Source organism: Mirounga leonina, unplaced genomic scaffold (assembly GCF_011800145.1).
Source record: "Mirounga leonina isolate KUSES-001 unplaced genomic scaffold, KU_Mleo_1.0 Mir_53, whole genome shotgun sequence".
Lineage (NCBI taxonomy): Eukaryota > Metazoa > Chordata > Mammalia > Carnivora > Phocidae > Mirounga > Mirounga leonina.
In genome coordinates this window covers 57,416,473-57,443,792 of record NW_023270807.1, presented here as the reverse complement: position 1 = coordinate 57,443,792, position 27,320 = coordinate 57,416,473, and the positions used below count along the sequence as shown (strand labels likewise).

Genomic DNA, 27,320 nt, shown 5'->3' with positions numbered 1-27,320 from the left:
TATATCTATGTATTGTGGTTACACAGACCTATTATAATAAACAAACATATTTGATATTATTGTATTGCTATTTATAGATTTTCATTATTTTTCTCTGGAAATATACATGGATTGGTTATCAATCATCAATAATCATTTCTTGAGCTCCTGATTGATGCAAGGCATTGTGCTAGGAGGTATGATGGGCACAAAGCAGTTTAGAATTATGATCCTGCCTTTAAATGAAATTTATCCAGTTAGGCAAGTAGAACTGAGATTAAATTCCACCCTTCACCATTGGCAGATTTTGTGATGTAGATCAGATTACGTACACCTCTAAATTTCAGTTATCTCATCAGACTATTTTGAAGGTTATATGAGTCAACACACAGAAAATGTGTAGCAGTGTCTGTCATACATTTTAGATGATCAGTAAATTCCCAGCCTGTGTAATAGTTATATAAACTGTTCTCACATTGATAGCTGAGTTTTGCTGTTTAATCTGGAAAGGGTACACTTTGAATCTTTCTATTAAGAGATACTGATAGGTAGAATTATTTTGGTATAAATAACTTCAAAATTCCTCAAAGATGAGTGTTGAAGTAGTGTAGAAGACAGTTTTAAATTAATAAAAATAAAGCAAAGTGACTTATATTTCTTTACTTAATACTCTCCATCTTATTAGGTACCTTATATTGCATTTTTCTAAACTTAATTCCCTCGTGTAAACCCTGCAAGCAAATTTAGAGAGGACAAGTTTAAATTTCATCCAATGATGCAAATATCAGTGACTAAACATAGGCTACCTTACTTTTTACATTTTCTTTTTAAAAATGATTTATTTATTTTAGAGAGAGAGAGAGAGTGTGTGTGTGCGCGCGCGTGCGCAAAAGTGTGGGGAGGGGTAGAGGGAGTGGGGAAGGGAGAAGACTCCCTGCTGAACGGGGAGCCCAATGATGTGAGCTCCATCTCAGGATCCCAAGATGATGACCTGAGCTGAAACCAAGAGTCAGACGCTTAACTGACTGAGCCACGGAGGTGCCCTCTTTTTACATTCTTAATAAGCTGTTACATTGTTGATAAAGAGTTATATGAAAATAATAATTATATAAGTTGGGGTAATTTATATCACAGGAAATCATTGTATAAAGAAACCTCAATGTATTCTTCAGCAATCTACATAGTAATCATGTTTTATTATGTAAGTGTTACGATTTCTTCCTTGAAATGTTTTGCTTATCCTTTCAAATCTCTGCATACTATTCAAGAGGTTCACGCAAAACATTTTTCTTTTAGGGACCCCCTCACTAAATGTATGCCTTCACCTTGATACATGTTTCAAACAAAAGTTTTTCTGAGTAAAATGTAGTTTGTTTTTTCCAGAGTAGGTTGTGTTAAATTATTAAAGAACGGATGACTAAGAAAACTTAGTCACTGTTTGGAGGTGGGTAGGGAAAGTTAAGGTAACAGTTTTCAGTCTTGCTTGCGCTTGATAATCACTTGGGGTGCTATTAAGAAATGTACAAATTACCATTCCCATCCTAGACAATGGAATGAAAACCTCAAGGGTTGAGTTTTGGAAATGTTATTTTTAAAAGCATGCACACTCCCTACCCCAAGTGTGAGGAGCCTCTTCTTCAAGCACTGGCCTCCTCAGCACACCCTTAACTGAGCTCCTCTCCAGCAGTCTTCGACCAGATCCTTTCCCTACTCTTTTGAGTGGTGTGTTCAATATATTTGGAACCCTTCTATGTGAGCTTCAGATCTTACGTGGGGAAACAAATAGTATAAATTTCAGTTTAAGGAAGTAATTTATAAGTCCACTTTATTGCTTGTTTCCCAAATAAAAATTCTCAGATCTTCCATTTTATAGAAATGAGTTAATGATATTACATTGTGTATTTAAAATGGTAGAAATTTTAAAAGGTACCAATTTAAATAGGTATTTTAAAATTTCTGATCTTCAGGAAGTCAATACCAAGTATGTTCTTAAGCATTGAAATACACACACACACGCATGTGTATTAAACTAACCACTCTAAGTCATTAACACTTTTGTTATATGATATATGCTTTTACTAAGTTATTATTTATATTAAATGAATTCTTGACTTGAAATCAAACTAAGTTATTCCAGTATTGTGAGATTAAATGCAAGTGGAATCAATCTCTTATCACTCAGAACAATTCATCTGAGGATTCTATTAATGATGAAATTTTCTTATTTAAGAAGATGCAAGTTTAAAGTGGCATCCTTGCTTTATTTAATTAATTTTGGAAAGTTTAAAGTCATATATACCGTAAGAAAATTTAAATTAAGAAATTACCCATAATTTAATATCTCTGACATTTTGTGAGCTTAACCGTGTAAGTGCCAAAATATCCTTTCTGAAGATTCCAAGTAAGGTAGTGGAAGTAACTTAAAGGTTAAACTCAGCTGAAACCAGTTATTACCGTAAATATCAGCCAAGAATCTGAAAATGACATTTTCTTTGTAGGATTCAACAGAATTTGACAGAGACTGTTGTGCTTCTATTTTATTGCCGTGATTAGAAGTGCAGCTGTTTTTTAAAAGGCAGGTCCCACAGTTTGGACCAAAATGACTGTTTGCAATACCAAATAAATAGTGGTGTCTTGTATTTTTAAGCTATAACACTTATACTGACATCCTGGAGGGATACTTAGGTACATGTCAGTATGAGTTCATCTCCCTTGTGAAAATAATATATTAACTAAATAGAAAATACCAGATTCTTGTCCTTCAATTTTACTTCTGCTTAAGCCTCTGAAGTTTGTGTACTTAATTATAATACTGGTTTTGTGAAATCAGCCCTGTCTTATTATGGTAATGAGTTCTAATGACAAGCAAACCAAACCTAGCCAAATCAAACCCATAACTGAGGTCTCTTTTACTGTCCTCTTGTGCACTGGGACTGTGACTGTTGGCACAGCATTTTGGTGTCACTTCAGAGTGATATCTGACATGCTAAATTATTAAGACTGTGCTGATAGACACCCAAATGTGCAACCTCAAGAGTTTATCAGTGGAGCTTGTTATGTGCAGCCAGGATTTTGTTTGTCTTAAAATACCCTCTTGAGAACTTTTTCTTCAGTTCTCCTTAGTATTCAAGTCTTAGCTCCAATTTAGGAACAAGGAAGCTAACATCCCCTTCCAAGAAGAGGTTAGTACACCTCTCTGACTCCCATTATACCTTAAGTTCTCATTAAATTCGGTATTGCTATTGTTTGTTATTCTTTTTTTTTTTTCTCTTCAAGGACATTAATAGCTTCTTATTTATCATTTTGTCATCATGTAGTGGAGTATATTTAGAAGACTCATCTATTTAGTTGGGTTTATTTTCTATTTTTTTATTATGCTTCTTAGATGGAGCATTTTCAGTATGAAAGAATTTTCAGGAATTGATACTAAGGGCATATTAAGTATTTCCAGTTACTATTTTAATGATGTAAATGCATTCAGTTAAATAATATGGAATGATTATGAATTATGCATTATGATTTCTAATGGCTTTTTGTCATATGTAATAACTTACCTGATTTTTACAAAATCTTACAATCTCACTTTCTTCAAAGATTTAATAGATTATTCTCCTGAGGCCTTTTGTTGTTAAGATTTAATTTCCTCTACCCAGATTGTCTGGTTCAAAATGAATTATAATGAGACATTAAAATGCATGACTCTTCAGTAAAGAGAAACTGGCCATAGACTCTCTTTCTTTTCTCTTAATTAGCAGAATTCAGGAATTGTTCAGTGCACTTTCAGGTGGGAGTACAAATTGGAAATTTGGTATTTGGTAAAGATGTTGGACTCTTTATATGAGATAATGAAAAAGGGTTAATCAGTTAATTTGTATTAACATAAAAACACTACATATTTCTATCTATAAAGAAACACATTATCTTATTTTTAATGCATTAAGACAGTATAGAGTACATCTTCCTCTTTTGTTTATTGTTAAGATAAATTTTATTTAAATAAAAGCATTTTTGTGGGGATGAGTATAAAATCTGTTCACTACAAAAAAAAACTAAAATGTAATATTTACATTTATAAAACAGAAAATGAAAGTTCTTTTATAATCCCAACTCCAGTGGAACAGTTTGAGATATATATATCTTTCCATAATTATTTTTTATATATTAACAAATATTTAATTATGTTACTGTTCTGTGGCATGCTTTTTTTTTTCTTTTCTTTGGATACAGTTTCTTATAAGCACAAATATCTTCCTCATTCTGTTTAACTACCGTAATTCATGAAGAATGTAATATGAATTACTTATCCCAATCCATTATTTGTGGACATTCAACTTGTCTCTATTTTTTCTTGTAAATGTGGTTTTAGCAAATGTCTTTGTGCTTATTTACGTGGCATTTTGTTCAGTTAGTTTAACTTGGATAAATTTTTGGAAGTGGGATTTTTAGGTTAAATATATGCAAATTTATTATTGTTAATCATTTACAAGTGATGTATATAATGCATATGAAGATATAAACATTACCAAGAATAATTGATTTTTTGAAAATTGTAAACACTCAGTTTAATAAAAAATCTTATTTTATTTGCCTTTATTCAGTTATCAGTATGATCAATATGTTATTTGACTTTGTATTTTTATTTTTATAAAATTAAGTTACTTTGTTAAAAAATCATTATAAGATATAAAAGTGTAAAGTAATAAAATCAGTAAACCTTATAAGTTTTTAACTTGGGTTTTTAAATTTGGGCTTTGGTATTAGATTCCTGAGTTCCAATCTTTCCTCTGCTTGCTACTTACTGGCCATTTATCCTTGGGCAGATTCTTCAAACCCTCTTTGCCCAGTGTCCCCATCTTTAAAATAAGAAGGGCACTTGTAGTGATGAGCACTGGGTGTTGTATTTAAGTGATAAATCACTAAATTTGCACCTGAAACTAATGTTACACTGTATGTTAACTAACGGGAATTTAAATAAAAACTTGGAGAAATGTAAAAAAGTAAAATAAAATAAGGACAGTAAAAAGACTTATGTCATGGTGTTTCTTTGGATGTTAAATGAAGTAATCCCCTTAGAGCATTTAAACAAAGCTTAATATGTTTTATGTGCTCAATAGAAATGCTAGCTATTACTATTATTAAATGGATTAATGAACAATTACCAACTTAAATAATAAGGAATATATTATCTTATGTATTCATAATCCAAGATCATTGAAGTTAACATTTTGGTATTTGTGTTATATCGTGTTAGTTTACTGATCTTGACACAGATCATCTAGTTTGGGATTGGCATATTCAGTAAAGTAGCATGTTAAGTCTTCTCTGTTTTGGGTTTGTTTTTTTTTTTTTTTTAAGGTTAGTGTATGGAGGTGTGTAGTAGTAGATGTATAGTTGGGGACCAAGTAACAGGCTCCTTGTAGTCCAGATTCACCTGCTGCACCATGAGTTGTTGAGGACAGAGAAAAAGTCCTCATAGCTTGAGACTTGGTAGTTAGTGTTCAATATACATTGAATGAATGGGAGAGTACATTTTAGATGATGGCAGGAATATAGTTACAGTTTTGCATTTAATAACATATCTGATCCTGTGATGAAACCATAGAGTCTTGGGTGAGACCACAGGTGCAATGTAACAGGTATTGGAGGTAAGAAGAAAAAGAAGAACCTGCTGTTTCTTCTATTCCTAAACTTTTCAGAGATGCCTTTGAGTAGCTAGGTGTATTAAGATCAAAACTAAAATGTCAAGGAGGGGAGTGAGTGGAGGGATACATGATTTAAAATAATTTGAAGGGTCTTCAGAAGAGTAAGAGTAACTCAGTTTATCTTTTTGTCTCTGGAGGGTAAAATTGTAGGAATAATCAGAGAACTCTTGAAGATAAAATATTTTTGATATACTTAAGAGCACATTTAGGCTTCTCTATTTAATTAGATACTTCTTTAATTTTCCCATTTTTAGAAGAAGTCACTTGTATCTCTTTTTGTGTCTCTTTTTGCATAGGTATTATTATCATGTTTCAAAAACTAGAAACCTTTAAATAGTGAAAAGTCTCCTATTTTATCTCTGTTCTTCATCTGCCCAGATCCCTACTTCTTTAATAACCACCGTGTTTAGATTTTATGTATTCATCTTGAATCTTCAAAAACAATTATAAATATAGATTTTTATTCCCTTCTCCCCACCTCCCACCAAATTTGAACAAAAAATAGCATATTAAATGCTGTTCAGCATCTTTTTTCACATAACCAGATATTTCCAGAATAGGGAATGTTCTTATTCCACATAGAGGTTTTCTTTTTTCTGCATAGAGATTTTTATGGCCTCCTACAATTCCATTGCATTGATGTGCCATAATTTATTCGCTTTAGTACTCTATTAGTGACCTTTGGTACCACAGATAATTTTGTGATGAGTGATCTTACAAGTGCACAATTTTGCATGTGTGCAAGTATGCTAAAAGTGGAATTGCTAAGCCCAAGGTTATATATAGTTGTGAGAGAAAGATCGCTGTGTTCCCAAAATGAAATAAGTCATACTTTGAAAGAATGCATTTGTGTTCATTGGAAAGTGTTTATCTGTAACACTGGGTTTCAAACTGTAATTTAACATTTTGATTCAATCACCCAAACACAAAAATTTTATGTAACAGTATATGCCCTTATCATATGTGATATGCTGCACTATTTTTTTTTCCTCTTCTATTCTTTCAAGATGCTGATCACAATCCACTAAATTGATTTCATAACCCACTAGTGGAGGGTAACCTCTTCTGTGAAATACACTGATCTGGAGTTTAGTTGACCAACTCTGTTATATGTGGTATATAGTCTCCTAAGAATTCCCTATAAAATAAAGAAATAAACATAATTTTTACTGATTTTTAGAAAGTCTCTCAAATGACATTTTGTTATCTTTGGACTCACAGGTTATGATATTTTAAAAGAATAGCACATTAGCATATGTTGCTATATATACATAAAAAGATATAAATATGTAAAAATATAGGTATAAAAATTTATCTTGGATTGGGTATAAATCAGTCAAGCAATATCTTGAGGATAAATGATTTCTTGAGGATAAACAGTAAAGATAGAATATTAAATATTTCTGACCATAATTTTTATGTATTCTTCCTAAGGTGTGAAATTCTATGACATGCTAAGTATTTGATTAGTTTTAGAGTTTCTAATGCTATCTTAGTATCAAGAAGATTTTAAAAATGTAAAAAGTATATTTCGACACTGCCTTTTTTTCCCCAGAGCAAATGTAGTAGGGGCTGATGTCCAAGGTAGCTTCTAGTTTCACTGGCAGCTGCAGTGAATGAATGTAGGGAAAAAAAAAAATAATTTGGCTAGTATTTATGATATCTGATAATAGAAAACATTTATCAAACTTAAATAATGTTAGCAGAATAATATATACCCAGCTCCTGTTCTGGAGTTAGTCATTGTGCTTAACATGGAGTGTTTTAAATATTGCTTAATTTATGAAAATCCATCAATAATGCAGCTCACAGATGATAATTGGTTTAATTAGAATGACTCAGCTGAAGCAAGTACAGAAAAAAAAAATCACTGAATATTTTCTTTGTGCAAGGTACTATAGGAGATATTAGGAAGATGAAGATGAAAAACATAATTCCCAACCCTTAGTACTCTGATTTTTTTTTAGACATTTATTTATCTTTCAGAGAGAGAGCACTAGTGGGAGGGGCAGAGGGAGAGAGAGAATCTCAAGCAGACTCTGTAAGTAATTTTTGTTTGATCAGCCGAAGTTTTTCTCAACCTTTAATAAAGGTGAGTAGTAAGGCTTCATCTGGGACCGGTTTAGTATATGGTGCATGCTTAGACCTAACTGTTGTAGAATTTGGGTTGGAATATAGAAATAATTATTAGTGATTTAGTCAGTGTTGGAAAAGAACATTAATTACAGTCTTTAACACATGCAACAAATGATTACTTGTTTTTTTGTTTCTTTGCTTACTAAGGATAACTTTGTTAAGAATAAGAGGTCAGATTAAACTAATGTTCTTTTTATTCCCCAAAGCATCCTCGATATGGTGCATCTGAATTCCATGACCCTCAGATTATGGCAAGGCCTTTGAAACCATGTTAAAGATTTTGTATGCTGTCCTAAGAGCCTTTCCCACAATTCAGTCTGCTATGTTATGACAATCTATTTGTCAGTTTCAAAAACATTATATAAGTTAGCTGGGTGCTTTCTAGAGCCACACTGTTTTATACAGTAGCCACTAGCTACATGTTCCGTTGAACAGTCTTGAGGGAGGTAGGGGTGGAAGGATAGGCAAAATAGGTGAAAGGGATTAAGAGGTACATACTTCCAGTTATATAAAATAAATAAATCACAGGGATGAAAAGTACAACATAGGGAACACAGTCAATAAGATTATAATAATTTTGTATGGTGACAGTGGTGACTACACCTATCATGGTAAGCATGTTGTAATATATAGAATTAAAATCAGTATGCTGTACACCTGAAACTAATATGAAATGTCAACTATATTTCATTTTTTAAAATTTTAAAACAAAAAAAAGAAATATGGCTGGTCTGGATTGAGATGTGCTTTAAGTGTAAAAAACACTTATTTCTCAGACTTGTTAGGTAAAAAGAAAAATAATTTTTATTATGTATTAAAAGGAATATTTTAAATACATTGGGTTAAATAAAATTTTTATAAAATTGATTTTTTTCTTGTTTCTCTTTTATTATGTTAGTCACCATACAGTACATCATTAATTTTTTCAATTTTTAAAAACTTTTTAATGTTTCTGCTGGAAAATAAAATTTACATATATGGTTTACATTTCCTTTTTAAATTTTTATTATTGAAGTATAATGTGACATTTTATTTTAGGTCTGCTACTAATGTGTAACCTTGGGAAAGTCACTGTAACTCTCTGAAAATGAGGGGTTTTTTTTAAAGATTTTATTTAAGAGAGAGAACATAGGGTGAGGGGCAGAGGGAGAGAGAGAAGCAGGCTGAGCAGGGAGCCTGACCTGGGGCTTGATCCAGGGACTCTGGGATTATGACCTGAGCCGAAGGCAGACACTTAACCAGCTGAGCCACCCCGGCACCCCCTGAAAATGAGTTTCTTAAAAAAAATCCTTTACTTTTCCATTGACCTCCAAAGTCAGATGCAATTGCCTGTTTGAAATTTCTATTTGGACATAGAGTAGTTCTTAAAATGTAGTGTTATTTTTCTTTTCCTCTCTCCGTCTATCCTCTTAATCTTCTTATATAGCATCAGTAGAACTGCCACCCATCTACTTAAGGGAAAAAGGTCGTCTTTGATTTATCTCTTTTTTTTTTAACCCATTCTCTCACATTTAAGTCATTATTGAATCCTATTAGCTGCACCTCCACTCATGTAATACAAACCAGCATCGTCCTCCACCTGTGCTGCTAGCATAGTTGTCTACCGTTTCCCAATCTGTTCTTCACATGGTGGCCAAGGAGACCTTTTTTTTTTTTTTGGTGTTTTTTTTTATTCTTATGTTAATCCCCATACATTACATCATTAGTTTTAGATGAAGTGTTCCATGATTCATTGTTTGTGCATAACACCCAGTGCTCCATGCAGAATGTGCCCTCCTCAATACCCACCACCAGGCTAACCCATCCTCCCACCCCCCTCCCCTCTAGAACCCTCAGTTTGTTTTTCAGAGTCCATCGTCTCTCATGGTTCGTCTACCCCTCCGATTTCCCCCGCTTCATTCTTTGCCTCCTGCTACCTTCTTCTTCTTTTTTTTTTTTCTTAACATATATTGCATTATTTGTTTCAGAGGTACAGATCTGAGATTCAACAGTCTTGCACAATTCACAGCGCTTACCAGAGCACATACCCTCCCCAGTGTCTATTACCCAGTCACCCCCTCCCTCCCCCCCACCCCCCACTCCAGCAACCCTCAGTTTGTTTCCTGAGATTAAAAATTCCTCATATCAATGAGGTCATATGATACATGTCTTTCTCTGTTTGACTTATTTCGCTCAACATAATACCCTCCAGTTCCATCCACGTCGTTGCAAATGGCAAGATCTCATTCCTTTTGATGGCTGCATAATATATTTGTTATTCCTCTACTTAAAATCATGCAGAGACCTTCTCTTGTATTGCGAATAAAAATTCACGCTCTTTACCATGACTTACAGTTTCTCCATGACTCCTGTCTCCTTTTCCTAACTATTAATGCCCTCTTCCTCTGTTTTACACTGTTCCTTGAAAGGGAGGTATATGTGAAACGATCTCCAAAGGCCGTAGGAGCCCTGAGACCGAAAATAAAGGCTGACAAGTCCAACTTGACAAGAAACGGCTTATTAAGGGAACTTAGAGACAGAAGTGTGTCTTGGGCAGCTGCAGGAGGAGTAGATCTCCACAGCCCCATTTCCTTTAAGACTTGCTTTTATAGCCCTAGAGACTGGGAGTCTGTGCTGGGTGGGGACAATCCAAGAGGAAATGTTTAAGAATAAATGTGCATCATAGTCATATCTCTGGGGGCACATCAAGGATGTTATGTCCCAAGGGCGTACTTAAGGGTGTGGCTAAATAAAAGAAAAGGAAGTGGGAGGGCAAGGGGGCTGTGCTCTAGAAGTTTCAGGTCACAGAACCCTCATCGTGACGGATTTGTCGAAAATGGCATTAGTCTGGTTTATATTTATACTATGTATTAAAAGTTCATATCCATGTTTGAAATAATCTGTTAATTCATATCAGTGTTTGAAATAATCTGAATGTGTATTTCTCCTACTTTTATTACAAATTGTGTAACTACCCTTTTGGCCATTTAAACAATAAATAAATGTACCACAATAAATATTTGCCACGTGAGCAGATGATGATCCCAGCCATGAATGAAAGGTGAGATTTTCTTTAATATATGCTATTAAGAAGGCACAAAGTCATCTGTTTTAGAATGATTACTGAAAATGGTTTTATACACATGCAAGCAGTAAGTAAAGACCTTTAAATGAAAAAAAATACCTAATTTTCTAGAATTATTTATCTAATGGATACTCAAAGATGTTAAATAAGGTATTCATATAAATTGTTTTATTTTTATTTATTTATTTTTTTTAAGATTTTATTTATTTGACACGGAGAGAGAGAGAGAGAGCACAGACAGGGGAAGCAGCAGAGGGAGAGGGAGAAGCAGGCTCCCCAGTGAGCAGGGAGCCCAACTCGGGGCTTGATCCCGGGACTCCAGGATCATGACCTGAGCTGAAGGCAGATGCTTAACCAACTGAGCCACCCAGGTGCCCCTAAATTGTTTTATTTTTAACCCTATGGCTGTTACATAGTTTATGATGTGCAACATGCTTTGTGAGGGATATTGGAGTGGTGGCAAGAGAGAGCACGGGCAGGGAGAGAGGGGCAGAGGGAGAGGGAAAAGCAGGCTCCCTGCTGAGCAGGACCCTGGGATCATGACCTGAGCCCGACGCAGATGCTTAGCTGACTGAGCCACGCAGGTGACCCTGGTGTTTTTCTAATACTCTGTTTCTTTCACCTGAAATGGCATTCTTCTTAGTGCCTCTCTCTCCCTTCAAATACCTCAGCACATGAGTCCTATCTTTATTATAGAAAACTAAAATAAAATAATTTTTCCCCTGTAAGCCACAAACTAATACATTTTAAGGATCATTTTAGATACGCTCTAACTTTTGTTAAGAAAATGAATATTTATACTGACCTAAGTCCTTAGTGTATTTGTAAGTGGTCAGTAATGACTGTTGAATTGAGTAGAATGTTACAGACATCAGTATGTACTAGGTTTTGTCAGTATATTCTAATGCTTTAGTTCACTTCTTCCTTGAACTGTAACCTTTAAGAACAATATAAATAAGTTTCTTATTCAAGGTTGAGTATCGGTTGTTTCTGAACTGTCACATATTTTGGTTAGATCCAGTTTACTGTTTCTTTGGAGGATACTATGTGTAAAATGCATCTTTTAAAATATTTTTTCCCTTATTTAATTGATTTATCAGTAAATAAAAATTTATTTAGAGGCCTATAATGTTGATGGCATTTGGTTAGGTACTAGGGTAATGCAAAAAGTAATAAAACCAAATGTGCCACATTTTATTCATTCGTCTGATGGACATTTGAGTTGTTTCTGGTTTAAGGCTATTACAATAAAGCTGCTATGAACATTTGTGTACAAGTTTTTGTATGTACATATACTTTTTTTTTCTCTTGGATAAAACCTAGAAGTGATATGACCAGATCATACGTTAATTGTATGTTTACCTTTTAAAAAATTGCCAAATTGTTTTCCAAAGTGATTGTACTATTTTTATCTTCCTACCAGCAGCAGGTATGAGTGCCAGTTTCTCCACATCCTCACCAACACTTGCAGTGGGCACTTTTTAAAATTTTAGCCATTTTAATAGATATGTAATGTTATCTCATTGTGATTTTAACTTTCATTCTCCTAATAACTAATGATGTTGAGCATCTTTTTATATGCTTATTGCCATCTGGATATTTCCTTTGGTGAATTGATTGTTCAAATCTTTTGCCCATTTTAAAAATTGGATTGTTTGTTTTCTTACTGCTGTGTTCAGAGAATCCTTTATGTATTCTGGATATAAGTCCTTTATCAGATGTATACTTCGCAAAAATTTTCTTCCATGCTGGCTTCTTTCATTTTCTTAACAATGTCTTGAAGATTATGTTTTTTTCATTTTGCTTAAGTTCAGTTTATCAGTTTGTTCATTTATAGGTTATGGTATATTTAAGACATCTTGGCCTAACTTAAGTAACTTTTCATGTCATCCGCATTGTCAGATTTATTGACATAAAGTTGTTTATTAATATTTACCAATTTTTTAAATATCCGTAGCATCTGTAGTGATGCTACCATTCTCATTCTTGACATCAGTAATTTCTGTCTTCTCTCTTTTATTCCTGATCAATCTTGGCTGGAGATTAATCAGTTTTGTTGACTTTCTCAAAGAATGAGCTTTTCTGTTTTCCATTTCATTGATATCCACTTCAATCCTTACTATTTACTTTATTCTGCTTACTTTGGTTTTAATTTATTTTGGAAGATGAACTTATCCACTTAAAACTTTTCTTCTTTCAGAGTCCATAGTCTCTTATAGCCTCTGAGAAACAAACTGAGGGTTCTGGAGGGGACGAGGGTGGGGGGATGGGTTAGCCTGGTGATGGGTATTAAAGAGGGCATGTACTGAATGGAGCGCTGGGTGTTATACGCAAACAATGAATCATGGAGCACTACATCAAAAACTAATGATGTAATGTATGGTGATTAATATAACATAATAAAAAAATGAATTGAAAAAATAAATTTTTCTTCTTTCTTCATATAAGTGGTTACTGCTATATATTCTTCCCTAAGTATTTCTTTAGCAGCATCCACAAATTCTGATATGTTGAGCTTTCTTTTTCCTTCGGTTAAGAATACCTATTAATTTCTTCTTTCATCCATGGGTTATTTAGCAACTGTGTTACTTAATTTCAAATATTTGAATATTTCCAAAGGATATTTCTGTTAAGGATTTCTAATTTCATTCCTTTGTGATCAGATGACATATTTTGTATGAATTACTTTTCAATTTATTGAAACTTGATTTATGGCCCAGAATATAGTATATTTTTTAATGTTTCACGAACACTTGAAGAGAATTTGTATTCTACTATTGTTAGATGAATAAATGTCAGTCAGGTCAAATTAGCTGATAGTGCTATTCAAGTCTGCTTATAACCTTATTGATTTTCATGCCTACTTGTTCTATCAAGTGTTGGGAGGGATGTTGAAATCATTTGCATGTCTTATCAGTTTTTGCTTCATACATTTTGAAGATCTGTTATAGGTATATAAGCATTTAGGACCGTTATGCCCTACTGATTAATTATTCTCTTTGTCATTATGAAATGACTGTCTTTATTCCTGGTAATATTCTTGGCTTTGAAATTTATTTTTTCTGACATTAATTTAGCCATTGCAGTTTTCTGCCATTAATCCTATCCAGTTTTTTCTTTACTCTAAGACATTGTAGTTTTCATTTCTAAAGACTTTTCATATGGAAGACCTTAAGAAAAATTATTTAATCACTCAATTTTCTTCTTTATTAAAAGGGCATAATAAAAGTACCTAGGGGGGCCTGGATGGCTCAGTCAGTTGAGTGTCCAACTCTTGATTTCGGCTCAGGTCACAATCTCAGGGTTGTGAAATCAAGCTTCAGTTCTGGCTCCCTGCTCAGCCAGGAGTCTGCTTCTTTCTTCCTCTCCCTCTGAGCCTCCCCCGCCCCCATGTGTGCACACATTCACGCTCTCTCTTCTTCCATCTCCCTCTCTCTCAAAATAAATAAATAAAACCTTTTAAAAAATAAATAAATATATAAATAAAAGTACCTATACCATGGAATTGTTTTGAGAATTAAATAAATATATCAAAGTGCTCACAATTAATATATATCACAGTGTAAGTTCTGAATGAATATAATCTGCAGCTATTGTTCCTACTATTATGGCTTAATAGCAATTAAGAAAGATATTTTTAAATCCATAACATATTGAAACAGAATTTCCTACTCATTTATATCCATATTTCTTGTTTGGACTTTCATTAGTTATCTTCAATCTAACTGAACTAGAATATCATCATACAAACTCAAAAGATACCTGTGTTTCATTTTATTTCCTTATGTTATTAATTTATCATTGTTTTGTACTTAAGATCGTGTACAAAGATACAGGTATATAGTGTCATTATCATATTTTTCAAATTTAGTGAGTATGCAACTCCCAAATGCATTAGAATCGTATAGTAGTTGTGAGTTCTCAGCTGCACATTTTGGTTTAAATATTGGATATATTGAGAGACTGAACAAATTAGTCATCTTTTTTTTTTTAATCAAAGAAGTAAATGTTTGCATTTAGTATTTTATATGGGTCCTTCACATTATCATCATTTATAATGAGTCATTTTTTTTTCTCTCTCTTTCTTTCTTTAGATTGGGCAGCTGGCTTTTAAAGGAATGAGGAGACTCAATAGAATCCAGTCAATTGTTTTTGAGACTGCCTACAACACCAATGAGAACATGCTGATTTGTGCCCCTACTGGGGCTGGAAAGACCAATATTGCAATGCTTACAGTTTTGCATGAAATACGCCAGCATTTTCAACAAGGTGTTATCAAAAAGAATGAATTTAAGGTAGGAAATTAACAAGTCAGACCACAACTTTTTAAATTGTAAAATTAAAATCATTTGTAGTTGTACATGTTACATGAAATCTGGAAAATTTTAAGGATATTACTCATGATGTCATGTAAAGATTGCTGCTTGATTTACTCTATTACTAGTAAGGCAGTCCCTATTTGTGTTATGAAAATCCTATTACCCCTATGAAACACTGTGAAAATACATTTAGCTTTGAAGCAGAACGAGTGTTCAAAGTGATGAAGATGTATAAACAAATTTCATTGTCCTTTAAACAGCTGCACACCTACCTAAGAAAGATAAGTACTTTTCAGGTATCACTGTTAAGATATTTTACTCTACAATTATATTTCACAATAAATTGTGACTTATATTGAATGCTGTGAAACAAATGACTTGTAGTTTTTGCTCATTCATCAAGGTACTATTTCTTTGGCACAGATTGTATATGTTGCTCCAATGAAAGCCTTGGCAGCCGAAATGACAAATTACTTCAGCAAACGTCTAGAGCCACTGGGCATTGTTGTGAAAGAATTGACTGGGGATATGCAGTTGTCAAAAAATGAAATTTTACGAACTCAGGTATGTTGTGTACTTAGGTTTTTTGTTTAATACCATTCTTTTTTTTTTTTCAGGTAAACATAATACAAACATAATGTAATGAAATTCTTTTATTTGTAACCACATATTACCTCTACAAAAGAGGTTTTTGCTGGTGCTTTGTCCAATTTTGTCCCTTCTAACTTCTGTGATTCCTGCTGTGTCTTGAATACTGTTAGATGCCTGGTATAAATTTTAAGTTCATTGACAGTAGATGTTCTTTTAAAACGGTGGAGGATGAAAATGTGAATAAGACCAGACTTCAGTTTTAAGAGCAGGAAAATATATAGATCCTTAAATGATCCCACTACTATTCTAAACTATTCCATAAAGATTGCTTAACATATAATAAAAATTCTTAGTCATTCTTTATTTCATCAAAAAGGAAGTTATTAAATCGCGCACTGTATATAGCACTATATTAGGTGAAATGCATGACAACAACGATATTTAAGATACAGTTCCTGCCTACAAGGATCTTATATTATGACCGAATAGGCAAAACCTCTATTAGAGCTACAACTAGATTATCATTAATTGGGTGGAACATGTAAGTAAGGTAATGTTCATAATGCTTTGAAAAAATGCAGTAATGGATAACCAAATATTAATGGGACAATCCAACCTCAGCAGTGGACTGGAGTGAGAATGAGGGAATATGCTGGCTGATTAGCCTGGCGCCTTTGCCAACCTCTTTTCTGGCCTGTCCTTACTGGTTATTAAATGTGTATTTTAAACATTATATCTGATATGTAATTAATACTATTAGAGTTTAAAGTCAGGGGTTGGGGAATGGGGGATTGGAGAAAGCTGGTCAAAAGGTACAAACTTCCAGTTATGAGATAAAAAAGTACTAGGGGATAATGTACAACATGATGATTATAGGTAACATTGCTGTATGATATATAGGAAAGTTAAGAGAGGAGATCTGAAGAGTTCTCATCACAAGGAGAATTCTTTTATTTTTATTGTATCTGTATAAGATGATGGATGTTAACTAAACCTACTGTGATAATCATTTCATAGTGTATGTAAATCACGTCATTGTATTGTACACCTTAAACTTATACAGTGATGTATGTCAATTATTTCTCAGTGGAACTAGAAAAAACAAAAATGGGCAGAGAAAGTGAATAGACATTTTTCCAAAGAAGACATACAGATGGACAGTAGGTATATGCGAAGATGCTCAGCATCACAAATCATCAAGGAAATGCAAATCAAAACTATGATATATCACCTCACACTTGTTAGAATGACTGTTATCAAAAAGAAAAGAGATAAGAAGTGCTGGCAAACGTGGAGAAAAGGGAACCTGTGTGCACTCTTGGTGGGAATGTAAATTGATGCAGTCACTGGAAAACAACATGGAGGTTTCTCAGAGAATTAAAATAGAACTACCGTATGATCCAGCAATTCTACTCCTGGTATATATCCAAAAGAAAGGAAATTAGGGTCTCAAATATCCCATGTTCATTACAGCATTATGAACAACGATCAAGAAAAAAAAATTCTATTAGAGTTTAAAGATTTATTAGTGAAGATCAGTTCCCTATTTCAGTTGTAGTTAGATAAAAAGCAGTGATCAGGATGTAACTCTGGTTATTTTTAATATCCTTTTTATTTCATGAAATAATGAAGGCGAGTATATTAACGTTTAGAGACTGTCACCGACAGTCTCTAAAATATCTGTAATTTGACAAATGGCTTTGTATTTCAGAAAGAGGTAGCAGAAGGAAAATCTTTAGTAGAGCCAACAACATAGTTCTTATATTTAAGATAGGTAGAACTTTATCTTTTCGCATTTACATTTAACGGAATCTCAGATTTATTTATTTTGTTAGCATAAATAGATTTTTAACTGCTGAAAATGATCAGTGGTAGAGCAAACATTGTTTGAATTTTTACTACATATTTATAAGAACAGGTAATGACTCATTAGGAGCTTAACCTTTCTTTTCCTTCAGATTTTCAGCTTCAAAATTAATTTTAAAATGTATAATGTACTTCCACTACTGCTAATTTAGGTCTTTTAACTGGAAAATTTTAATTCTGAGATAATGTAAAAGAATTTTGATGTGTTTTTTATTTAAAAAATACATTATTTTGTTAAGTATTTTATCAGTGATAACACTGAGTAGTAAACTAATATTTTTATTATTCTGTCATCATAAGTTTTAGCTTATATTGCCTAACTGTGATATATGGTTAGATTTTAAACACCAGACTAGGGATGCCTCGGTGGCTCAGTCCATAAGCGTGGTATCACACTTTGGCTCAGGTCATGATCTCAGGGTCCTGGGATCGAGTCCTGCAGTGGGCTCCTTGCTCAGTGGGGAGCCTGCTTCTCCCTCTGCCTACCACTCTCCCTGCTTGTGCTCTCTCTCCCTAACAAATAAATACATAAAATCTTAAAAAAAAAAAAAAAGACTAATATGTGGGGTCTTCTTCATTAATTACTTTGGCTAAAATTAATATGGTAATTTCCAACTTATGTTTTATCCTGTTGCCTTGAAGGGATATGAATCTCTTATTAGTGATAGTGTTCTCTTTTATAGTGATTCTTTGGGTTAGCATGTCCTGAACTCCATCAACTGACACCTTAAGTACTCTAATTATTGCTTTCAACCACTAGAACTGTGCATGTTTGGGAAATCCACTCACTTAAGAAAAGCCTCAAAATCACAGATTAGTTCTGTGTGGCTATATTTTTTTCAGAGTAGATTTTTGTTCCAGTGTCAGCTTGATTTTTTCCATGGGACTCTTGGCTTTTCTCCCATAAATGTATTAGTTTTCACTCCAACATTTGAGAGGTTCCCATGTTGCTGGGCTTTTCACCTTAATTTTCAAGCTGCCTTTTCAGTTCTGAATCCTGGCTCTGAACTCTGATTTCTGGCACATTTTGCCAGTGAGGCTGTGGTTTTTCCTACCCCCTTTTTTGCTGCGATAGCAGTGGGTGTGGGATCATACTCTTAGGTCAATAATTTGCACTCTGGTAATTGATTTGTAGTTTTGACATTACTTTTCTCTATTTTTACCAATTTCTGATACTGTCCTGTTTCTTAAAATTTGTTTTTATTAATTGTATACAGCCAAGTATTTTATAATTATCTGCAGAGATTCATACCACAGCTTTGCTCATCTGCCATTACTGGAAGTAGAATCCAATATCCTAATATTTTTTATTATTGAATTTATTTGTATTTCAAAAGCACTAACTTTCTTTTCCTAGCAGTGAAGACTAGAAAGCATATTTTAAAAATTGAACTGCTCTTTTAAAAGTTAACCCACACCAAAAACCATAAGATACCTAGGAATAAACCTAACCAAAGAGGTAAAAGATCTGTATGCTGAAAACTATAGAACGCTTATGAAAGAAATTGTAAAAGACACAAATGGAAAAACATTACATGCTCATGGATTGGAAGAACAAATATTGTTGAAATGTATATACTATCCAAAGCAATCTACACATTTAATGCAGTCCTGATAAAAATAACACCAGCATTTTTCACAGAACTAGAATAAACAATTCTAAAATTTGTATGGAACTAAGAAAGATCCCAGATAACCTAAGTAATGTTGAGAAAGAGAATGAAAGTGGGAGGCATCATAATCCCAGACTTAAAGCTGTATTACAAAGCTGTAATCATCAACACAGTATGGTACTGACACAAAAACAGACAAATAGATCAATAGAACAGAATAGAGAACCGAGAAATGGACCCACACCTATATGGTCAAAGCAGGAAAAAATAACCAATGGAAAAAAGATAGTCTCTTCAACAGATGGTGTTGGGAAAACTGGACCACTTTCTTACACCACACATAAAAAGATAATGTTATTAGGAAAATCATAAGGAAGAGAAAATACATTTATAGTATTGTACAATCCACATGTAAGTGGACCTGCACAGTTCAAACCCATGTTATTCAAGGGTCAACTGTGGTCAGTTTAACGTTTCTGTTCTTCTTATATAACTTGTATACTTAACACAATGAACTGAATCATGTTTAAAAATTTTAAGTTTATACAATAAAGAGAAAAAAGTTTTACAGATTTGTAGAACACAGTACAGTATTATACATATTCCCAATTTACGGACACATTTGATTCTGAAAGTTTGTTGATATATTCTTAGAAGTTGTGTTACATATGATACATTCCAAGTCTAGCTCCCAGGCCTAGCTGAACATAAAATTACAGAGATTATGTCTTAAAACTACACAATAGGACACATAGACTGATAATTTCTTTAGTGTGTGATTTTTATTTTCATAATGTCTTATAAAGGCATATAGAGTAACTCAAAATTTGACTTTTAACAAATTTGTCTTTATTAAAAATAAATTTTTCTGAAATTTGAACCACTCTAGAGTCTGAGACCATACCTATGATGTACTTACCTAAAGAAATGAGTTTTGTATCCTGATGGGTACAATGAAGTTTAGGGAAGAAATCAAGTCAGTTTTTTCCTCTTCTATTTCTTGTAAGTCTAGCATTAAGAAATTTTCTGCAAATGGTTAAGTTCGGCTTTGGCAGTCTCATCTCATTGTTGTGCCAAATCCCGGGCTCTTCCTCTGTATATTTCTGCTTTAGTCTCTCTTGCACACCATTAACAGACTTTTAAAAAAAATTTAAACCCTGCACTGATTTGGTTATTCCCATTACTATACAGCGGCAACTCTCAAAATATGGTACAGAAACATTGTGTTTCCTAAGCTCTTTCTGGGGGTCAGCAAGTTTAAAACCAATTTTCATAGTAACATTATTTTTTAAAAATATTTTATGTATTTGAGAGAAAGAGAGAGAGAGAGCATCAACAGGAGGGGGAGGGGCGGAAGGAGAGGGAGAAGCAGGCTCCTGGCTGAGCAGGGAGCCCGACATGGGGCTCCATCCCAGGACCCCGAGATCATGACTTGAGCTGAAGGCAGATGCTTAACCGACTGAGCCACCCACGCATCCTTATAGTAACATTATGATGTTACTTTCTTTCACTCTCATTTTCTCAAAAGTATAGTTGTGGAGTTTTCCAGAGTCTGCGTAATATGTAATGTCATCGACAGCTAATGAAGTGACTACTTTCTATTTTTGTGTTGTAAAAATTTCTCAGTTTAACTTTCTAATACAAGAAATTGAGAGAGAGAGATAACCTACAAATACAAGAGTTCTTTGGGGCCTCAATAACTTTAAGAGTGCAAAGGAGTTCCAAAGCCAAAACGTTTTGAGAACCACTACTTATGTAAGACAGTGGATTATCTTCACAATCTGGTGAAAACCAGCCTGGTTTTCAGCCTTATGTCCCAACTACTTACCAATACAAACTATGGCCAAACAGACCATTTTTGCTTTTTCTAAAGTAACATTGCTCAAATAACATTTTCTTGAATAAACATTACTATTTTCTAAGTTTCCTCATGCATTTTCTCTTTTTCATAATGTGGTTCTTTATTCATTGACATTTGCCTGAATCATTTTTCAAAACTCAGTTCAAACCCTATGAGTACTTTTTTCTTGCCTGAATCCTATAGCACCATTCATTTATATTCATAAAATAAGACCTACTCCACAAAGTCTATGGTTTTAGATCTGGTGAGATCTTAGAAATCTGGACCACTCTCAAATAAAATTTTGATTGCTTTTGTACTGTATCTAGCTGTGTTGTTGATGTTAATGAAAGAATATTTATGGAAAAACAAGGGAGGTAACATTTGAATTGAAATTATGAGCCAGTCACTATGCTAAGTGCATTATGTGCGTCCTTGCTCATATTATAAGAACCTTATTGAATAGTGTCTCCACTTTACAGATACAGAAAGTTAAACATTAAAATCTACTTAGATTTATATATTATATTGTCAAAAGATTTATGAACATCTCCCCCTGCCCCGCCCCCACCCTTTGCTTATTTCTGAACTTCCCTAGATCGGCTCTGTGTCTTTTCTCAATATTTGTTAATTCTCTAAGGGCAGGGACCGTGTGCTTGGCCTCAGTAATAGTGTATAAATTGAACCTCCTCTCTTATATTTGCTCTTTATTCTCCTCTAGTATAAATATAGCCCTACTATCAGTGATGCTAATTTTTTGTAGACCTGAAACTGTATAGTTACTAACCTCTTCACCTTGTCCTACTATCTATTCTCTCAGATTCTCAAAGATTAATAGACTGCTGTTACCACTGCATTTGAGATTGGGCTACAGAAAGAGCAAAGCAGGACTATTGCAGAGCATATAGGAATATAGACATACTCAACTTTTATTTTTGAAGTTTTAATTTTTTGCTTTCCTGACTTTTCACTTATATAATTTTAATAGCTTTTTAATGATTCCCTTTGTAATTTTTTGGTAAATAAGTTTCCCAATAATTAATACAATTAAACATAATTTTGCAATTTCCCTGTTGTTTAAAAAAATATTTTCAGTATTGTTAGTTTGTCTTTATTTTTCCAATATGGGAAACCAAATTAATCTAATTTGTAAATTCTTTGTCATGCTGTTCTGATCATATTGTTCTCTTGCTCATAAACTTTCATTGGTTCTTTTTTGCGTGAATTAAATCCAACTACTTAGCTTGTTAAGAATCTTGTATAAATTAAGTATAATACGAGATGTGGTTTGTTTTGTGGTTCACTAGGGACTGTCAGGTCTAGTAGCAGTTATGATTTTATTGAGGTTTGAATGTAAAATTTCCTTTGCAAGACAAAATTACATAATTCTCAGATTTATTGTCATGAAAAATAGTCTGTGTAGACAACAAATACCTATCTTGTCTTCAGCTGAAAAGCCACTTTGTGCAACTTTGAAGAACTCAGTAAATTTGTCATCAGTGAAAACACCGATTTCCCTTTCCAACTTTATTTTCCATTGTTCTTCATCTATGTTCACTTTCCAACTTCTCTCCCTAATTGTATCATTTGCAAAGAGTTATTATTTTATAATATTCATTGTTATTTTTAATGGTTCCATTTAACAGTTGTGTTTTTCCTTACACCCTGTCCTTCCTCATCTCGGATTATCCTTTCTGCATCTCTTCCTAACATCATAAATTCAGGGTTCCTTTAAGCCTCAGTGAAAATACTTGTCAGAAATTTTAGAAAAGTTTCTCCTGTCCTGGGAGTGACTTTGTATTAAAGCAGAGCATGGGCCCTGAATTCTGAAATTGTTCTCCTTTTTCTTTTATATTTGCTTGCTCATATTTATGCTGGGCTGAGTTTATCTGTGCAACTTTGGGAGTTGGGATGAGCTATTTTAGGTTTTGTTTGTGTTTCTCTTTTGGCTGGGTATGTAGGAGATTCTGTTCAAATCTCTTAGGTGTAGGCAACAGCAAACGGAACCCTGAATCTGTCATATTATTTTGGCAACCGTGGTTGGGAGTCTGTGTGTGGTGTGCATATGCATGTGCTCCCATCACACTCTCCTGATTTACTCTTCTCATGAGGGTTTTTATTGTATTGAGAATATACAGATACTTAGAAGTAGAGGGTAGGAACAAAGGGGAGTTGGAAAAATGGGTCAGAAATTACATGTGTTCAGGTTTATCTGGATATCTGTGTGTTATGTTTTAATTTACTGTTGCTATCTTCTGTGTAAAATCTGAGAATGTCTTTATTTCATCTCCATTCCTGAAGGATATTTTTGCTGGATATAGACTTATACGTTGTCAGTTCTTTCCTTTTAACACTTGAAAAATACATGACTTTTTTTTAGCCTCCAAGGTTTCCAAAGAAAGAGCCACTGTCACTCAAATTGTTATTTCTCTGTAAGTAACGTGTTTCTCTTAATCCTCTTTCAAGATTCTTTCTTTGTATCTGGTTTACAGAAATTTGATTATGATATGTTGAGTTGTAGATTTGGGGAGTTCATACTGTTTAGTATTTGTTTTAGCTTCTTGAGTTTGTAGGTTTGTCAAACTTGGGAAACTTTGAACTTCTCTCTCTTTAGCCCCTCATTCTTTCTCCTCTCCTTGGACCCCATGGACAAGAATGTTAGATCTTTTGTTATAGTCCCACAGGACCCTGAGATCAGTTCATTTTTTTTTCAACCTATTTTCTCTCTGTTATTCAGATTTGGTAAATTATATTGATCTTTGAGTCCACTGATTTTCATCTGTTGTCTACATTCTTGCTATTGAGCCCTTGCAGTGAGTTCTTAATTTAGGTTGTTATAGTTTTCATTTCTAAATTTTCTATTTGGTTTTTCTTTGCTGAGACATATTTTTTTTTCCAATTATTTCAAGTATGTTCACAACTGCTCCCTGAAGGATTTTTCTGATAGTTGCTTTAAATGTTTTGTCAGGTAATTCTGACAGATGGGAAGGTAAACAGATGTAATGTACCAAGTTAACATTTTCTCAGCAGTTTTGTATACGAACTTATCAGAGGACAAAGTAACTTCTTGTAGGAATAGTGAGTTTGGTTTTAAATATGTTGAGCATGGAAAGATTGTTGAAGTTTATAAACATAACTGAATTAGAAGGTCAGAGTAGTCCAAAAGGACTCCAGAAGCATTCCTGGAATTAGAAATATAATGTCATTTTTTGGGGGGGCACCTGAGTGGCTCAGTTGGTTAAGCGACTGCCTTCAGCTCAGGTCATGATCCTGGAGTCCTGGGATCGAGTCCCGCATCGGGCTCCCTGCTCAGCGGGGCGTCTGCTTCTCCCTCTGACCCTCTTCCCTCTCGTGCTCTCTGTCTCTCATTCTCTCTCTCTCAAATAAATAAATAAAATCTTAAAAAAAAAAAAAGAAATATAATGTCACTTAGTAGGTTTTCATTATGTAATTCCTAATGTATCTGGTGAAATGTGTTAAATGCTCTGTGCCTAGAGATTAGGATTTCCTGAATCTCATTAACTTTGCCTTCCTTGTTCTGTAAAAGATTTAAATTTTTTTAAAATTTAAATATTAAATTTTAAATATTAAACACACACACACACACACAAAACAGCAAGATGATATAAACTAAAGGCTAGGTATGAAGGGTAGTAGGGTAAAGGAAAATATAGGCCAGGTTAAAAAGAGAAGCCAAAAGCAATACTAATGGAATAATGCATATAACCAAGTTGAGGGAGTCCTGACCAAGTTTATAAATCACAGTGACCATTTGCTCAGGAGAAGCCATTCTTGAAGGTAACAGGCAAAAATATTTCCCAGGAGCCCTTAAAGAATGAAAAATCAGTAATCTAATGAAACAGATCTTCAATAATATCTCCTAATTTGTGGCCTTCCCTTTGTCCCCTATTTGTCAGAAATTTAGAACCCTGGATAAGGAACTCTCCTAGGATAAGATAGGAAATAATATAATTGTGGTACACCCTAAGCCTCGAAGCAAACTTATGATAGGCATTTAAGTTTTATCTTCTATAACTAATGCTAAACAATATAGTAATAAAATGGCTCCATTTTTATTAAGATTTTCAGTTTTTAAAACATTTTATTACAATTTTTAAAATTCTGCTTTGTTTCATTTTATGTAATCTAAATGAAAAACTGAGGTCAGTAGTATTTTTATTGGTCATATGAATGAGTCATTGAGTGTAACCACCTTGGGGCAGATTTGATGTGTTAAACCTGGACTTAGAGGTGAGCAGGAGGGAATGGCCTAAGGGCAGTATTCTCAGACATGTTTGGGTCATAGACTAGTGAAAATCTGATCTCCACAGGAATTTGAATTGGGGATGTAGGTAAACACAGACATATAAAATTCTGCACAGTCTGTTATAATAGTTCATTCCTCTCAGGTGAAGCAACCCTAGCCCAAGTTGACCATTCTTTTGAAAAAAGAGGGTACCATGACTTGTGAATTACAATTCTGGAGTATCTTTGTTGGGTAAATCAGCCATTAGAATCTGTACATACTTGAATTGGCCCTCAGTTTTAGTTAGAACACTATAGATTTTAACTGCACTTGGCTGACACTTCCTGGTTGCTTTCGTGTGTTGAGGATCAAATGTTTTATATAAGAGTGATGAAGTATATATTATTAGGCACTCAATAATAGCATTATATTGTTAGCTATGATGCAAAGCAGCTGAAAAGTTTCATAAACTTTATTCAATAAAAAGTATGCAATTAGAAAGAGATGAAGATCTGGCCAGTGAGATTCTCATTTTATAGAGGTTAAAATGATTCTTGAAGACTCCAGGGTAAATATATTTCGGGAATCTTAATGATACAGCTTGCATTTTTCACAGATTATTGGCATATAGGCAGAAATATATGATAATTCTGGGAAAACTGGATTAGCTTGGCAGACATAGCTTACTTTTCAGTTCCTCTAAAACTGAGCTGCCTTGATAGGGTAGGGACATCATAATTCAGACACATTAGGTTTCTTCCCCCAAGGCATCTGCAGAAACATAAGAATTTCTACATCCTTATTTGTATCTCTTTTTTTGAAATTGTGGATTTATTCTTATCACTTACCTCTGAGATTTTTAAAAATATCTGCTTAAACAATCTGCTAAATGAAAACATTCTATGTTAATTTGAATACTTTCTTGAACAATACCAAATGCTTATGTTTTTCTCCATAATTTGATATGTTGTGACATCTGAGAAAATACAGGTTTATGAGATTCTGAGAGCTTGATAGATTAGGGCAATTTGTTAGTTTCAAGTAGTTCTTGATTTGAAAGCCAGTTTTCTGTTGTTTGGGGCAGGTATTTTAGTCAGTATTGCAGGCAATTATTTTCAAAAAGGTTCTTGTCTCACAAACACTGCATCAGAAGCACAAAGTTGCTGTAAATCTAAAATGCAGCACGCAGCTGGTTAATTTTAGGAAATCTACGGAGCTATGCTTTCTGTAATTTCTGTGACTGATCTAAATAGCTTCTTTTGAATTTGTAGTTTTCACATGTCTGTAAAAAAATTATTTTTATGTATCAAAACTGCAATATATGAAATCATATTTTTGTAGAGCTTTGTGCCTCTACAATCATAAATAGTTTTTATAAAGAAAACTGAATGTACTTGTGGTCATCATTGATTTGAACCTTGGTTTAAAATCATTACATAGAGATATTTACTGCCTGTTTTCCTTGGATTATCAAAGTCACGAGAACATTAGACGGCATGCCTATAGGTAGTATGATATATATTATGTGAGATCCTAGAGTTTAGACCATTTTGTATCCTAAATGTCATTTTCCATATGTTTTGTTGCATAGCTTTACAACGAGCTCTGTGACACTTTTTAAGATCAGTGTGAATTAAATGTTAATTTTATTTTGAGAATTTTCATACTTCAAATTTTTTTCTGACTTCAAAAGGATAACGTGATCATTGTAGAAAAGTTAAAAAATACAGAAAATTACAAAGTTTAGCATATATCTTAAACTTTTTTCTAGTCAAATATGTAAAACTTTAAAAAATGGAAGTTGATTGTATATTATTTTTTTACACTTTTTCCAGTAAGCGTTTTTGCATATCATCAAATATTCATATTGCATGGCATTTGATAGCTGCACAGTATTCCCTTCCTTGGATATACTAAGTTAACTGTACACTTCTGGTGACTTTTACTTAAGAGTTTATTTACTC

At 33.6% G+C, this 27,320-nt stretch overlaps 1 protein-coding gene across 1 annotated transcript in view; it reads left to right on the top strand.

Moving 5' to 3' along the window:
• Positions 1 to 27,320, top strand: part of ASCC3 (activating signal cointegrator 1 complex subunit 3) — a 354,273-nt gene that overhangs the window by 86,354 nt on the left and 240,599 nt on the right. The window contains exons 9-10 of the mRNA XM_034991607.1: positions 14,976 to 15,176; positions 15,624 to 15,764. Of these exons, the coding sequence (XP_034847498.1) occupies positions 14,976 to 15,176; positions 15,624 to 15,764 (342 nt within the window). The remainder of the gene's footprint in view (positions 1 to 14,975; positions 15,177 to 15,623; positions 15,765 to 27,320) is intronic.